Genomic DNA, 17,994 nt, shown 5'->3' with positions numbered 1-17,994 from the left:
CTACAGGGACCCAAGAGCATGCCATTCCTAAGCTGATTAAGTACCAATAAATGCAAGCAATAATTTTATTTTTATTTTTTGAACAGGAAAAACCGCAACTTATATTGATAAAATCAAATGCAAATCCAAGCAATGTTAAAAGAAAAGTATATCAACCATGAACCATTTTACTGTGGGTAGTGGGTACCATTTCACAGTACTCCGATTAGAAAACGAACGAGATATAAGAGAGAAGGAAATGCGTGAAGGGGAACAAATAGAGCTGGGGAAACCCCAAATTCTCACTCCTATTAATAAGTTAAACAGACACTCCCATTTCCCTCCATGTATGAAAACGATACGTACCCCTTGGTTCTCGTAATCCGACCTAAGTTCAGGATTCTTCAGGTATTTCAATCAAATGCATGTGAATATACGACAAAAAGAACCGTCTCCTTTACAGTTTATCAATCACATTGCAAGAAAACGGGATTACAGAACTCCGAAGAAAGGGTTATTTATCGCACTATTCAACTCGGTGCCAGCTGAGCTCAGAACTGCCATATCGACTTTGTCTCGGGGTAGAAACAAGAACTCCCCTCCTTCAACTTTTTCGAATCCGCATAGCTCAAGAAACTCGACTCCGCCTTTTAGTGCACCAACTCTAGCCTGTCAAGGCACCGTAAAACATCAATGAACCAAAAAAATAACTATCAAAAAAGAAACGAAAATCCCGTAAACATGACGCTCTTTTTGGCAAAGAGTTGTAGTGTTCAAAGATTACAATGTGTTGGGTTTTCGCCGATTTTATTTTTGTGGGCAACATATTTGTTTTAAGAGCACATGACTTGCACATGGTTTTCATTAGCTTCTCTTGGAAGCTTATTGGGGTTTTTGGTGAGTGGTAGCTGCTGAGATCAGAGAACATAGAGAGAACCAAAAAGGGTTTGCTGCTGTGTGTGCTAGAGTTCAAAGAGAAGAAGAAAAACGTGAGTGCACTGTGTGTTTGTGTGCTACTGCCAAAGACAAGGAGCAAGGGCAGTCATCCTTCTTCTCTTGTGAAGCCATTTGTAGCAGCTTGTGGGTCACTCTTTGGGGCTGATTTCTCTCCTGATTTGGGCTCTGTATTGCAGCAGATTTGGAGGGTTTGGAAGCGGTGAGATCTTTCCACTACTATTTTGTTGTAATTGGTCGGATACATTTAGCCATTTAGGGTGTGTGTGAGATCCTAGAATCTCTTTGAAAACCCACTTGTAAATCTTTGGTGATAGTTGAAATTGCTTTCTCTCTCCCGTGGATGTACCCGAGTTTGGGAAACCACATATATTGGTTGTTTCTCTTTGTGCCTTGTTTATTGTGTGTTTAATTTTTCCGATTATGCTTCCGTTTGCGGGTGGGACTGTTTAGTGTTTAGGGGAAAAAATCCCAACACAATGAACGTCACTATTAATTTCAATTTATGACAATGAGCTAAAAAGCTCAATAACATACGCCAGGGACTGAACCATAAAGTTCTCTTACTGGGGCCAAGATAAGTGAAACAAAGCAAATTAAGTTAGCTTTGGTGGATCACTACAGGAACATAGTTGACTACATAAGCTAACTACGAAAAAAAGTTCAATGAAGGAAAATAAATGAACACGTATTTTCTAACTACATTATTTCCATAGTTTAGCATGACATTTTCTTGGATAGCATAACCTTACATAAATGAATTCAAGTTTCTAAGTACTGTAACTGAATTTAGACGCTATTAAAAAATAAAAAAAATTTAGATGCTATTGATAGTATGTGAAATAGTTTGGATTCTCTCATATCTGGAGAAAACTAAGGGCTAGAAGAATAATTTTTCTAAAACCTAGGTGGCCCATCCTAAATTTATTAGGGAAATGAATATAGGCGAAGAAGAAGAGTTTCTAAAAACATGGGGGGGCGATGCAGTGATGGGTTACACCCCCAAAATTATCAAAACCTTCAGTGTTAATTAACTGTCTTTAAGGAAACAACGAAATCAGAAGGGTTGGCACCCCCAAACTAAAAGAGTCCGCCCCCCTGAAGTTCAAATCATGAATCTGTCCCTGGCAGTGTTCTAAAAGTCGGCCGCCTAGGCTGACTACTCCCCGCCTAAGCGCTAGGCGGATGTCCAACGCCTAGATTAGGCAGCCAACTAGTCGGCACCTTGTCCCAGCCTAGGTGCTAGGTGGCCCTTTTCCGCCCGACTAGCGCCTAACGACTTTTAGAACGTTGGTCCCTGGGCCATGGTCCCTCTTGGCCATAGTATAGCTTCGTCCCTGACATAGCCCCAGCTCTCATGAAATAAGTTAACCATCTATTGGTTTACGAATTACAATATTGATTTATGTGCTCTAACTAGACCTTACCTGAAATGTAGCATTAGTGAGTCTAATTTTCCTGAATTTCTCTTCATTGGGATTCACCGCAGCATTCTTCACATAAGTTAGGAGAGTATTAAATGCCGTCTTCACTTTAGCCTCATCATCCTAGAACCACAGCAAACCAAAGAAAAAGTTAGTTACCAAATATTGAAATCTTCCAAATTAAAGAAGAGCCAGTTCAAGTGACAAAGGAATTGACATCCTAAATAGGAGCTCAAGAGGGGAAGTGGTTCATATACACTCTCAATAGTAATTCAAAACTAGCAGAAAAGCAACTGCGACAACGTAATTAAGTTTGTACATACTCTTCAGGACCTTTTCCTTTTTCTTTTTCTTTTTCTTTTTCTTTTTTTTTTTTTTTTTTTGTGGGGGGGGGGGGGGGGGGGGCGCAGGGCGAACTTTGGAACTTGGTTGGATTGAAGGGAGGCTACAGTTGGCTAGACACATTCGCAGTATAGAACTTATATGACACATTCCTCGCGCTTTCCCGAAATGGAATGCCTATATATTAAAATGGCATCCCATGAGTCATGACCCCCAGCCAGAACCCCGCAACACTCCTCAGGACTACTTGAATACCAAGAAAAAATTATATCAAAATCTCACTCGAGGCATTTGTGTTCTCTCTTGGGCTCCAATCAGATAAGGCGGAGTATCTTAAACATAAGGAGATGGAGATATCAAAGATCCTCTCTGATGTATTCACACGTTTAATCAAAACCTCTTGAAGTTTTCCAAGGAATTCAACTACACCATCTTATTTTTCAACTAAGCCACATCCTGTTACATGATAGTCGCACTGCCTAATCTGTAAATACATATACTTTCACCGCCCCCGGCCAGGAAGTCAAGAACCCCAGCTACAATATCTCATTCCATATATCTCATTCCATTTATTGTATCTAGTCTTACCAGCAAAATCACACATCAGCACAGCAATGTAGTAGAGTGCACAGTTCCAACATTTTGAGCAGAAATTTGGAGAAAAATCAAACAATAACAAAGGTGAAACGTATTGCACAGGGAAATGAAGGATTCAAGGCAGAACTTGTACTACAGACATAAACAGAACCAAAAACGACTCATGCAGAAGAGAAGAAACCAATTTTCATTTTATTTTGGCATGTCATTTTCACCTGTATTATTGCCTACTCATTTATGCTTCTGTGATTCTTGAATTAATTTCCTTTTTTGTTTTAGTCAGAGAAAGGGCGGTTGCCACAGAACCAGCAAAATCACTTTGTATAAACATATCATCTCTGTAGAAAACAAAAAAAAATTATGCACGTACATGGAGTGGTCAAATATTACCTTATGGTTCTGCTTGAGTGATCTTAGACAGTCTCTCATGTGGTCTGCCTTTGTAGCAGGCCTGACTGGCAATGAGCTCTGCAAGAAAGTAAGCTCGTTAGAACACAACTTTTCTAGTTTCTACATTCAACCACCCACCCATATACATAAATTCAATCAGATGAAATTCAAACCTTCTTTTCCTCCACAACAGGTGTGGAAGGTTTTGCAGAATCAGGGTCTACTGGCGGCAATCCAAGCTTCCGCCTTCGTTCAGCCTGCAGAACATGCCTATCTTGTTTGAGAAAACATGGTAAATGGATATTTCATGCTTCTTAACCAAAACCATTCACTAACTTCAGTCTTGAGTCATTTTCTTAACTTCAAGGAACAGAAGGACCTGAGGTGGGGATTGGTTTTGGCAGTGCAATTTGGCTGGGATTGGTGAATTTGAGCAACCTGAGGAGGTTGAGGCCAGTTGAGGTGTGGCGTGAGCAGAGGGGGGATAATGGTTTGGGCAGTCGTTTGGTGGCAGCGACTTTGCATGTAGAGGAGTTAAGGACTATTATGTCCATTAAAAAGTGGTCAGAAAGAAGAGTCTTGAGCTCTTTTCCCATAAAAGGGGAAGAAGTGTGCACAAATATCCGATTTTCCATTTTGGAGAGCTCCTTGAGTTAAAGGGCAGAGGGATAAACAAATATACTTTAGTTTTGGATCTTAAGTTATTTTGTTGAATGTAGCAAGTGTTTCATGTGTATCTAAATGATGGACACATGCCTCCCCACGTTTCAAAGAATGTGGGATTCTGCAAGGAATTTTTTTTGAAAAAAACAAGGGATGTTTGGAATGCATGGCAAACACGTGTCTAGTAGTCTCTGTCAAGTGTCCAACATGAACATCACAACATCAAACTTTCTTGGAAGTGTTTGCCGTCTTGACGGTAAGATTGACAAAGAAACCAGTACAGCTTGACCTCTAATGCTAGCGGTTACCCTAGTTTCATTTTCCTCTCTTATTTCAAAGATTTTAGGCAACAAAGTCCAAATATAACAGCACATTGCCACAAATGTCCTCATACAACCACTGTGCGAACCTCTGCATAAGAGAAGCTGGCAGGATGCGAGGAATCTTCTAGACAAGTTAGAATCACCTCCTTCCTTCTCCCTTCTACATTCACCAACCTGTACTAAACCATTTCCATTGCTATGGTCATTGTCCATATGTCCTATGTTGACCCTCTTGTCAAATATTTGGTACTTTTCCTTAGTCCAGTTCCTAAATATAGGTCACATAGTGGAAACCCTCTTTTCAACCATATCCATGATATTGGTCAGCCTGCACTGTTTCCTTTCTTAACTCGTTCCCAAGGTACTAGTTGATTAAAACAAAATTCTTGTTAAAGCTTATTACATGACAAGTAAAGTACCGCCACCAAAATTGTTCTTGCAACTCTAAAGTCTAGATAGCCCATATCCTAGCATCAACAAGTCTTATTTCTCAATAAATAGCTCAACAAATGCAGCAATACCAATTGTAGGTAAACATTATCAAAAGAGGTAAATGCAAAAGAAAGCTAGGAAATCATCAGGACCTTATCTTCTTCCAGTTTTTGTCGAATTTTTTCCCTGGCTCTTCTTTCTTCCTCTTTTTCAGCTTTCCGGAAGGCCAACAATCTGTGAGATAGAAAACAATATTTTCTGACACAAGCATACAACGACTGCTTGTGACACCAAAAAAGAATATAAACAAATGATAAGGATAAAGGTGCACCGTTTTCTTTCATTTTCTTCCTCAATTCGCTTGGCTTCAAGAAGTTCCTTACTCACCCGAATCCTCTCCTGAAGCAAACAAAGAAACCATGACATTGGAAAACATTGCAAGTGGAACTACATTGGTCAGATAAGATCGGAAATGCAGAATCACCCATCATATTATTCCCGATGTAGGCATTGGCATATGAGACGGACAAAAAAATCATCTACAAGTAGCTTTGGAACATTTAACGAAAAATTTCCCAGTACAAAGGGTATAGTGTTTTTTCTGTGAATATTTTTTGAACTGAACAGCTACAATCAGCTCCACAAAAAAAAAAACTAAACTAAACAGCTCCATAGTCTTACCACCATCCTTCTGTTTGAAGGTTAGAGTGGGGTTGTTTAGGGTCTAGAGACGCCAAAAAAGGGGTGGATATAGATCATGGTTATCATGATTTGATCCACGAGGTGTCTATCATTCAAGTTGTACAGAGATATCCATTAAAAGACATGCGTTAGAAGATCCCAACATGAAACCTTTCCGCTGCAAAATGATCATGTTAATCTATAAGCAATTGAGACAATTTTATATCATTTCTGAAAACAATATGCAGACTCCACTTTGATATTTGCTCAAAAACAAAAAGAGCAATTGTCCTCTGTGGAAGGGTATGCCCCTGTTGGATCTTGTATCGGTTTTCGGCCTGGAATAAAATGACACTACCAAAAGAAAAGAGGGGAAAAAAAAAAAAACTATCCTCTATGGAAAATCATAGACTTGCTCAAAAAATCAGATCAGGTAAATCCCTTGGAAGGTAGATTGTAAGAGGAGAAAAGGACAGAGAAGCAACAACGAAAGAACTACTATCAATTCAATTTTTTGCAATGTGAAAGAAAACCATTTCAGTAGCAACAGCCACCTTTACTTGGTTGTAACTTGTATAAACTCGAACACTCAAGAAATTCTTTGGAAGGATTCACATTTGTACACATTTGTCAACCAACAATCCTAAAGGTCAATTCCATTTTAGAAAAAGTAGCTATCGTATATTTCTCATAAAGTTCCTCAGCGATTTCATTGTAACTTTAGCGATACTAATGCTATATTGCTATGAGGCACCATAGTTGGAAAAGAGTGCTACCAAATGCAAAATCAAGTTGGCAATACAGACAGTCAAAGTATAAACTAAGAAGCACCTTCTCTCTCTCTCTTTCCATTCGCTTATCCTCCTCTTCTTTCTTCTTGCGAGCCCTCTCCCTGAAGCATAAATAAAATAAATACCAACGATACAATACAAGCAAGAACAATTGAAACAAAACTATGGCTGTAAACTAGAAATACAATGGAGACACACTTAATAGTGAAAACCGCTGGATGAGATTCATGGATTTTATTTAATACAATAACCGCAAAACAAAAGTCCACATGATTTTTCATACTGAATTATATGATCACCTAATGAAATAGATAAATACGATTTACAGAAAAAGATGGTTAACATATGCATAGACTTAATTTTGCAAATGATAGAAACGACAAAGCATATACGTATGAGTTTAGAAATGGACAACTACCAAGTCCCCTCTTATAACCACTAACCATCCCTAAGGTAGGATCAACCCCAAGTCTCTAATACCACCACCTAAAGATTGTATAAAGGAAACAGACCTTTGCGCCGGCTTTTTATAAATAGGTTCTGGCATTTTGAGTGTACAAGTTCACCCCATCTAAGGTGGTTTGTGTATTTAATGAGAATGTGAACTTATGTATCAAACAAAGATGAGAGGACCAATTTCTATGGCTTAATCTCGCCCAACAGCACCCAGACCATCCTCTTCCACCCAATACTACAACTTCAAAAACCGAAAAAGGTTGCAATATGTATAATACAATGCTAGAACTTCAATAAAAGCATATTGTATACAAGATAAAATACAGAAATGGCAATTAAATAACAATCAAGAATGGTAGTTTCAAAAGTTCCTCATGCATCTGGATCCAATATTTGAACAGTTTTGACATACTAAATGTCAAAATTTAACAACGTATCTAAACATAAGAGCGTCAAAATGAAAAAAGTTAATAATAAAGGATCATTAAGAAGAAAGAATCCAGAGATATAGCTTCATTCCAGGTAAGAAGATAGAAAATAAGGTGTAAGGGAACAGAATATTCAAAAAGTTTGCATCTTAAGGTAATTTTAGTGATAGCAGACTGCATAGAAATGACATCGACAATTACACTTGTAAGGACAAAATAAGTGTTAACCTTAATTCTTGGGCTTTGATCTTCACTTCTTCAGGAGAAAGAGAAGGAGCCTCGGTTTTTCTGTTGACCGGCACCTGAAAAAAATTAAGCAAACAAGATAGTCAAATCTTCAAGAAGTAATGTTTCTTTGTCTGAGCAACAAGCAAAAATCTAAAAGGCCGGGATCAAAGAAGTGGAGAGACTTGCTTGTAGGATATCGACTTGCAGCATAGTAGCATACCACCCAACTAGCAAGTATTGTTTCCTAGGTATCACAGCATAGTAGCATACTACCCAACTAGCAAGTATTGTTTCCAAGGTATCAGATCTACAATATATGCATGTAAACAGCTCCCACAAATCATTCCAGTGAGAAATTGGGTGAGAAAAAAGGAAACTGATAAAATGTGAGAACAATGCACTTTAACCACAAAATCTAAAGCAATTCCATACGAAAACAAAATTTTAAGTTATATTGTTATGTTTAGTGCTTTCTCAGGGAATGTAATCTACCTACTATATTATGAAGCTGGAGGAGTTTTCTAACTTTATAGAAGCTACTTGTTGACCTACCTTGGGTGAAGAGTTCCAAAATCGACAACAACTGACCTTGCATAGTAGCTGGGTCCGCAAGCAACACTTCAGTTTTAAGGCATAAGTTCCTTTAACCCATAGACTTAACTGTTACATTACACAGCAGAAGTGTTGCTTAATGGATGACTCTATAAAATAGGCTAAAAGGCCAGCGGTCATGCTTTGGGCTTGAGCATGAGCTCATTTACAAGTTTTATTAGATACTATTACCAAAACTAGGGTTTCTATTAATTAGCAAAGCCCATCTCGTCTTTTATGATTGATCTTAATCGGCGTTGTGTTGGTTGATTTAGATGATGAACAATGATTTTGATGTTCAACAACGGTATGCACGTTGGATGTATGAGTGAGTCTACTGGGTTCATGATTTCCAAAATGGGTCATTTCCTAAGTGCACATTGTGCATCTGAAAAGAATTCTTTGATTATTTTGAAAATCCATTAAGTTTTTGTTGTCTGGTGTAACAGTTAAGTCTATAGGTAAAAGGAACTTATGCCTCAAAGCTGAAGGGTTGCTTGCGGACCCAGCTTCTGACCTTGCACTATATGCAAGGATAGTTTGCCCTAAAATTTTAAATACCATTTTGTCGATTTTTGTAACTCTTCACCCAAGGTAGGTCAACAAGTAGTAACAGTGGGAACCCCAGTTAGTGCGTGAATGCCACACGCTATGGAAACATCTCTGAATCTCCTCACCTACTATCTAGTTTCTCAATTGAGGCCCTAGATGACTTTCTCCCGTCTCCCCAACTTTCGCCCAAGGGGTTCTATCTTATTGCCTCTGATTTCGAGCAATAGAGCAACGCCCCACAAGCCCTCTTATTCAGGGTGAAAAAACAGCCATGCAAGAAAATGTGTCACTCCTAAAATTATACGTCACTCCTAAAATCATGTTATAGACCCATTTTAGGTCCCAGAAATGATAGATGGAAACCAGAATTTTAGGATTAGCTACGGATTAATCAAGGGCCTTAACTTGTAAATGTTTAGGACTGGTTGACATACTTTATATCTTCATTTATTCCCCTTTCCAGGTTTGCTAATAAGTAATACACCTAACGAACAGGATTACGGTCTACCAGACTTATTAATGGATAGGCTGACTTGAGTGTGCCTCTGCATGCAATCCTCCCTCCTTATTTTAAGTCCAAGAAGGATCGAGAATGGGATTAAAACTCCCCAACAAAAACTATTCGAAATAGCTAAAAAGGAGCTCTCTAAGACATTAACCCGTACACCAGTCTCCTCCACTACCCAAAATGTTTTGTTTTCCTTTTTCGTTAAGTTAAAAGTCAGACTTAAAAGTTCCCCCATTAAGTTCTCCCCAAAACAATGCTAAGCACATTGGGGGAAAGCGAAGCCTTACAGTCTCACAGAAATGCCCAAGAGTCTCTCAATCTTTCTATTCTCCATCCTGTCCTTAGCTTCTGTTTCTTTCTTCCACAAGCCTGCCCCTCAGTCTGGTAAAAAATCCCAACAAGAAGTAATCACCGTACAATCAAAAGATTCAAGGTTATTTACCCCTGGTGAAAACTGCCAGCTCTTCAAGTTCTACCACTCTACAGTCATTCTATAGGTCTCCCGTGGCCCGCCATCCCTGTTTTTCAACTTCATAACCCCATCATCATAGATTACTATCATCCGGGAAGTCACATGATATACAAATGAACGAATTTCAGGTCAAGGTAGGTCAAAATGCCAGGTAGCAAGATACTTGGACATCTTTTATGATCTTATTTTGAGCAATAAAAAAAGCAGAATCATGAAAGAAACCCATACCTTTGGCATCTCCTCTATATCTGCGTCATCTTCATGTTCAACCGCCCAATTCACAGCATCCTCAAGACTAACGTTACCTTTAAAATTTTAAAAATGAAGTAAAATATAGAGAACAAGCAAAACATCCTCGTGATCTCACAAACTTAAATCATACAAAATGCATGGTCTAGAAACAAGTTATCTCAAGAAAATTTATAGATTAAAAATATCATGACCTTTTACACTAATATGCACCATAAAAATAGCACAAGCTATAATTTTGACTAGTTTGCCTTTCTTGTAATTGAGTAGGTACTGTAACATGGTTATTAGCTTAAAACTCATTCTTCCAATCTTCGCATGTACTGATATCAGGATATGTAACTGCAGTTATTCATCCTTCAGTCATGGCAGTAATTGTGATTCCACTTGCCCATGGTCAAAGATGCATGAATTATATACAAGATGATTCTTTAAGCTACACCAGCAACCATGGCACATAACCTATGTTAATAAAACATGAACAGCGTTAAGGGCAAATAGAGCACAATTTAAGTGGTTCAGGGGAAAAACTGTCAGCAAAACAATGTCAACAATAGTTCAACAAAGAAAAACTAGGGTGCAAGCTTTCAATGCCCTCACCAGAGAAATGAAGTGCCCTGGTCGCCTTTGCTTTGGGAAATCCCATTCCTTCAAGTTCCTCAAGCAGCTTCTGGTCAACTTCAGGAACAACCATCTCTATATATAGAACAAGTGGAATCTAGTTATTTAAATGTGTGCACCTTCCTCCCAATCCAACAAATCCAGAATAAAGCTTCAGAACAAGTAGTAACCACAAGCCATCAGTTTTAATCTCCCATAACGGGCTCACTTCTACACCTCCTTGAGGTCTATTAAAGGGTCTGGCAGGTATTGGACTAGTTTCACTTATGGCTGCTGTTAGATCACTAATTATCTCAAAACCTTAAGTTCATAGGGAATAGCCGCAACAATATTTATCAAGCTAAAATTCACCCTGGCGTGTGACATTGTCAACATGCGGCGAGAGACAAATAGACTAACTGAACAAGGTAAGGGAACATAGAGAAAAAAGAGTGCTCGAGTCAAGAGGTATCAGGGTGGCAAGACTTCAAAATATAGGACCTCGTGGAACAGACCTCTAAATTCTAATATAATGTCCACCAAATTTTCATATGTTTATCGAAAATGTATACAAAACTGACAGTTGTATAGCTTCTTTATCTGCCTTGGTAGCCTTTTAAAACTATGCTTTGGAAAAAAAAATACATTCTACGTTGTTGTACCTTGCGCTCATGCTTTTATCTAAACAATACCATGGTTTCTTACCACAAGAAGTTAATACATAACAGACTATATTACGCTCAAATAAACTGGCAAACTCCAACAAAGTAACTGCTACATGTTAGAATGTTGTTTATGGCCAGAGTGATACTTCTTACATAAAACAGTTGGTGGGTCTTCAAAGGAGTTTCTTTGTTTAAGTATTTGGTGCTCTTTTTCTTTGCAACTACGAAAAGGTTCTTGTTATCTAGTGGAACGGCTCCTTTAAATTCATGGCATCCAATTCTTTAGCATAATTTCAGATTTAGCTTCCAACTCCACTTTAGACAACATACATAAGTCTTTGTATGCTAATAGGACAACAACTTTTTCACTTCTCATTGTGCTTCTTCGTCATTTAGTGTGTTACTTGGTGAAAATACGCATAAGTAACTAGGGCAATGAAAGAATCCAAACTTGGGCCACCAAACCATCGTAAACAAAAGACCCAAAAACATCTAGCATTTGTAAACAAATTATAAACCGGTGATCACATTGCCAGCTAAAAAACACAAAGCACGTCATACACTCGACAATACCTTCAGGTTGATTACTACTACTTGCACCATCAGCCTCCTCCATATCCGCATCCCCCTTCGCAACCTCCAAGCTTATTGGCTTCACTGCCTCCAAAGTCTTGTCTGTAAACTCAGTGTGCCCAGTTCTCTTTGTGTGCAATTCACTCTCCTAAACAACCCAAGACAAACAACAAATATTTTAGATTGTAACCGCCAACTCATCCAAAAACTTAACTATTTACATTCTCATCATCACCCCTCATGTCTGCCAGATTTGTCTGTGTAAGGAAGCAAAACATTCAAGTAGGAAACAGCCATTTGACGATGGAAAAAGTTTGAAAATTGCATTGAACTGTGTGATAATATGTATATATGTGGAAGTGCATTGAAATATGTGATATAAGCGAACAGTGCAACTATTACCCATAGCCCAATGCGAGATTGTTATCATGGCCGTCTTAACTCTTAACTATCAGCTAACCAATAAAATTTGAACCCAAATTTGTTGCCTGCTACGAGACTGTATTTGATTGTTAACCACCAAATTTATCTAGAAGCATAAGCTATTAAAGAAATATGCAACTTTGGTATTCACGTCATCGTGGAAACCCTGAAATCCAAATAACATATATGCATGGGTATCCATGTTGTGTGAGGAAGTACATGGAGATATATGAATATTGTATCTAAGTTCTAAACTTTTCAGCATTACTTATCTTACCCACTACCCATTGAGATGGACCGTCTTAATTATCAGCTAGACAGTGAGATTGGAATACAAATTTATTGCCTGCTATGATATCGTATTCGATTGTTAACCACCAAATTTATCTCAAACTTACACTAAAGAAAAAGAGGCAACTTTATCATTCATATTCCTGAAAAATCATGATAGCAAAACTACATATATGAATCTTTATATGTACATACCTATCACTATCGTAAAGGGAACACCTTTTATGGTTTAAATGTCATTCGATTGTAAACCACCAAATTTATCTAAAAACTTACACCATTATAGAAAAGAGGCAACTTTATCATTCATGTTCACGAAAATCATGAAACCAAAACTACATATATGTATCGTTATATGTAGTATGTACATATCTATCACTATGGTAAAGGGAACAACTTTTATGGTGTGAACATCAATTTTGAGGCTTACTCGTGCTTTTTGCAAAAAAAAGAGTTGCAACTTTATTATATAGAGCATTACTAGCATAAAGGGAACACCTTTTATGGTGTAAACGGTCAATTTTGAGACTAGCTTGCACTTTTTCCCCAAAACTACTCCTTCAACCTCCCAAAGAAACTGTCTAGAATAAAACAAAACAAAAAATGCCACACTAATTCTCTTTTTCTTTTCTGTTAAGGCAGGGTGCCCCGGGCTAGCTTGCGCGCACCTCGAACTAATCCCTACAGCCCCTCCCATAGCCATTTCATATACTTTACGGCGTGAGGTGGCCCCAAGAGTTGTGGCAAGGAGAATTGAACCTGAGACCTTATAGGTCTCAAGCCGTCTTGTCCCCTCTTTTCTACTCTCACATCTCGGATTTCACTACGGATTATCTCAATTGAAGAAGTTTTCACTTGTCCTCTCTTAGTGCGTTGTATGGTTTGCACGTGCATCGCGGGTGCCCCGGGCATATAGTACACACATATATACACACACAAATACAGATAAGATGAGATTTTGGTTACGGTTTTGGAGCGGCAGGGCTTGCCGCAGGAGGAGCAGACGAGGTTGAGGACGGCCTCGGTGGACTCGGAGAAGTTGGAGTGCTTGGTGAGCTCGGCGTGCTCTTGGGCTTCCTCCACCGATCTCAGAAGGGTCCCGCAGTCCCCGCACTGGAGTGATACCCCCGCCATTGATCGATCGATCCAACTTCGTTCTACTCTCTCTCTCTCTCTCTCTCTCGATTGATTGAATTGCAGAGAGACCAACTAGGAATTGAAGACTGTTCGATGGGGTTTTATATGGATTGAGGGATTCCTTGCCTTGTCGACTGGACAAGCACCAGTGCGAGAGGGACTCGGATTGTGTAAGGTTGTTTAGTGTTCACCTTCTTTAAAAAAAAAAGGTCGATCATTAACCTCTTTTTTATTAGTTAAATGCTATGGATGCTATCACAAAAATGGTGTTAAATTTATTATGCAATATATCTTTTTATAAGCATGATATCACTTTGTGATGGATCCACAATATTTCAACCACTTAAAAAGATAGTAGTGTTCACCCTCTTAGGTGAAGGGTAAACAAAACTCAACTCGTTTGAAAGTTTGCGGAAGAGAAAGGAATATTAAAAAATTGGATCCGAAAGCCCGTGTAGTCCAATTTGAACCGTTCATATGGATAATTAATGGTTCGAATCAGTTGATATTTTTGCCGATAAAAATATTCTTACGGGTAAAAATATCAAAACAAATCTGAATCGTTAAAAACTTTATCCGACGGTTGCGATCATGTTGACCACACCCTTGTTTGGATCCTTGTGAAAAATTGAGGGAGAAAACAAAAAGAATACTACAATTTTCCTCCAATTTTCTCCAACTTTTCCTCTGCTTTCTTTCTTGATTTTTTTTTTCCCTTTCTTTCTCTTCTCTTCCAGAAAATCCAAACAAAGCATTACAGTATAATTTTCCCCAACTAGGCTCCGTTTGTTTGAACGTAAAATATTTTATGGTAAATGTTTTACCTATTTTTCAGTGTTTGATTTTGTAAAAAATGAGGAAAACATTTTACATGTAAAATATTTTTCATTAATTTGATGAAAATGACTTACCCTTAAGTCTTTTGTAAGTTATTTTCCGAAATGAACCTGTTGCGTTCTACTACAAATTCTTACTGCTCAGTTTTCTCGATCGTTAGTCCTGACTCGCATTCAATTCCGATATTCTCATATCTCTCCACCGTTTAAGCCATCTCTCTCTCTCTACACTGTTTCGTTGATTACTGAAAATATTTTCAAGTGTCATTGTGTCAATCAAACATAGGAAAATAAAAGTTTGAAGTTTGTTTTCTAAAAAAACATTTTACATCGTAAAACATTTTACATCGGAACAAACGGAGCCGTAAGGTCAAAGTAAATTGAGTTATAGGAAGCCAAAGGGCATGTAGCCTAGCCCATTGTTATTTTCTAGTCTTTTCTAGTAGGAGGCCAAGGTTGAAGCAAAGCGTTTGTGGTATAGAGTTATGGGTAGTCTTTGAACCCCTTGTGGATCTCTGGTACTAATTACTACCTCTTTCTCTTTGCCACACGTTATACATCAACAGGAGTTAGAGGAGCTCTTGCCCGTTCGGACAAATAAGCCACAGTGGCTTATTTTTTGTCCTTATTCAAATTTTTTTCGTATCACTTGGCTTATCATCAATTTTTTGGGGATTATTGCATCCTCATGACAAGAGGAATCTAAAAAGTAAAAATTTTTGACCGAAATCCAATTTTTTTTGAATAAAGACAAAAAAATTGGCTTATTGATTTATTTTCGTCTTTATTCAAAAAAAAATTGGATTTTAGTCAAAAAAATTTACTTTTTAGATTCCTCTTATCGTGAGGATGCAATAATTCTTAAAAAAATGACAATAAGCCAAGTGATACGAAAAAAATTTGAATAAGAACAAAAAATAAGCCACTTTGGCTTATTTGTCTGAACACCCCAACAACACTGTCCACGGAGGTTAGAGACTGTTTTATATACCTGCATCCACACACGTCCACAACAGGGCTCAAATCTTCGCCTCTCTCGTGGGAATACCAGGAAAGACCATTGGCTACAAGCCCTTTGGCACTAAAACAAAATTAGTGCCAAATAAAATAAAATTAGGTTAGTAATTTATGATTGGCTTATTTTTTTGTTTTTATTTAAAAATTTTCATATTTGTTAGTTTTTAATCGATTTTTTTGAATTATTGTGTTATCACGACAAGACGAATCTAAAAGGAAAAAATTACAACCGATACCCAAAAAAATTTTTAAATAAAAACAAAAATAAACAAATATGACAAATTTTTTGTTTTTATTAAAAAATAATTATGTTTGGACCATAATTTTTTACTTTTTTTATTCCTCTTGTCAAGTCAAACCAATAATCCACAAATAATTGATGCGAAACTAAAAAAATACAAAAAAAAAAAATTTGAATAAAGAGAGAGAAAAAAAACAATTAACTTATTTAGCCCAAAAACTCCTAGTTTAAGCCTTCGGTGCCTGCAACATGAAAGACCATCAAACATCCTACAAAAAAATATGTACAACTGGTCATGGATGAATAACTAGATTTTTCTACCTCCGAAAATATCTTAAGTTTAGATGAAAATGAAAATGAAAAAGAACCGAACATGAAAATGGAGTGGAAAAGCGTTTATTGTAGGTGAAATAAAATCTACCGATAGAGTCAACTATAGGCCTATGACACATCGGTTACGTTGAACGTGCACCAGTAATAATAAATAAAAATCTGCACATCTTACCGATTTATGTGGCTTGCCCAAACATATTAAAAAAAAAAACCTAACCAAGTTGTTTAAACAACTTGAAACTCCATAATAACAGAACTATTATGGATGTCTTCGACTTTTCAATACTAAATTGGCATCACATTTAAAATATACCATGTGCAACATAGAGAACTTCTAGCTATAGATCCTTGACAAATTTAAAGATATCAACCAGAATCACACAGACGGTATGTGGGCAATGCATAATTAACCACATATTTTTATTTTTTTCTTTTTATAACTGAGGAATAGCTCTACAGCCGAGCCACAGTTGGACTCGATTATGCAACCCAAACCTCGGGGAAACTAGTGCGGGCACACCAGTCACGGCCTCCCACTTACTATCAGGGTACTCACCCGGTGGAGAATCGAACCCCCGACCAAGAGGAGTTCTCCCAAAATCAATTATTCACCTTTACCACCGGGGCAACTACTGGGTGTGTAATTAACCACATCTTTAGACAGCCAGTACATGCAAAACTGAGCAACATAACACGATTCTATAAAAAGTCCTAAAAAGTACTAGTATTACAAACAAACAGAATTAGAAGTGCTTTAATAGTTTTATTTACTAGGACTATTCATCACAATATGAAATTATTCATCACATGGAGCCTCTAACAATAATCTTTTCAGATGTAAGTTTCTTTTTTCAAGGGTATACAAGCACGTACTCTTTTGGTTGTTCGTAAACTGCACAGAAAAATCAGATAAAAGAAGACATGATCAGATACTACTTTGCATCGATTTCCCGTTCCGCGAACCCAAAGGGAGCTAAAGTTTTGTAGAACAAAACCAAAACCAAAACCATTTTGAAACCATAAGTATCTTCCTTTTTACAAGACCTATTTTACATCAAAGTGTTCCCCAGTGCGAAAATTGAAGCTGTGAGTCCTAGTCCTACAACTTTTAACGCGAAAGGTTGATAGTTTTAAATAGAAAGCCATGTGAAAAGTGAAAGAATTTATCTCCTTTTTGTTCCTTATCAATTGTATCACTAAAGGTCTGTTCTGTAGTTGGGCTTGTTCTCACTTATGGACCTAGAAAAAAAATGATCTTCCTATGTTTTGCCCTAATATGTTGCAAGGACTCGGGCTTCTGTGGAGGGGGGTGAGTTCGTGTATAAGCATAGGATTCGTCTGATTCATATTTCCAATGACACAGAGACATGGAAAATCATCATACACTATGTCTCCGTTTGTTTCAATGTAAAACTATTTTACAATGTAAATTATTTTTCATGTAAAATGTTTTTTTCAGAAAATAAACTTCAAACTTTTATTTTTCTGTGTTTGGTTGACACTTGAAAAATATTTTCAAAAATCGACAAAAAGAGTGTAGAGAGAGAGGGAGGGGGGTGGGGGGATTGCTGGAATATGAGAATATTATAATCGAACGTGGGTCAGGATTGACGATCGAGAAAATTGAGTAGCGAGAATTGCAGTAAAAGGCAACGGGTTCATTTCGAAAAATAACTTAAATAATATTTAAGGGTAAGTCATTTTCATCAAATTAATGAAAAATATTTTACGTATAATATTTTTTTTATTTTTTACACAACCAAACATCGGAAAAATAGGTAAAATATTTTACGCCCAAACAAACGTAACCTATATGCT

General features: G+C 37.4%; 1 protein-coding gene across 2 annotated transcripts; it reads right to left on the bottom strand.

Moving 5' to 3' along the window:
- Positions 1–257: 257 nt before the first annotated feature.
- LOC131318105 (vicilin-like seed storage protein At2g18540) lies at positions 258–13,939 on the bottom strand. Of its 2 annotated transcripts, XM_058347919.1 has the most exons (12): positions 13,579–13,939; positions 11,899–12,046; positions 10,661–10,756; positions 10,040–10,116; positions 7,689–7,762; positions 6,617–6,677; positions 5,436–5,503; positions 5,257–5,338; positions 3,860–3,943; positions 3,687–3,764; positions 2,361–2,480; positions 258–648 (listed from the first exon to the last, which is right to left on the bottom strand). In XM_058347919.1, the coding sequence occupies exons 1-12, from the start codon at positions 13,744–13,746 to the stop codon at positions 472–474; spliced, it is 1,233 nt and encodes a 410-aa protein (XP_058203902.1). In that variant the 5' UTR covers positions 13,747–13,939; the 3' UTR covers positions 258–471. The 2 variants fall into 2 exon arrangements, with proteins under 2 accessions (XP_058203902.1, XP_058203904.1); XM_058347921.1 differs by lacking the exon at positions 10,661–10,756 and having other exon boundaries at positions 13,579–13,935.
- Between the last annotated feature and the right edge of the window lie 4,055 nt (positions 13,940–17,994).

This window comes from Rhododendron vialii, chromosome 2a (genome assembly GCF_030253575.1).
Source record: "Rhododendron vialii isolate Sample 1 chromosome 2a, ASM3025357v1".
Lineage (NCBI taxonomy): Eukaryota > Viridiplantae > Streptophyta > Magnoliopsida > Ericales > Ericaceae > Rhododendron > Rhododendron vialii.
The sequence above is the reverse complement of the archived record's forward strand: the minus strand, read 5'-3'. Positions and strand labels throughout refer to the sequence as shown.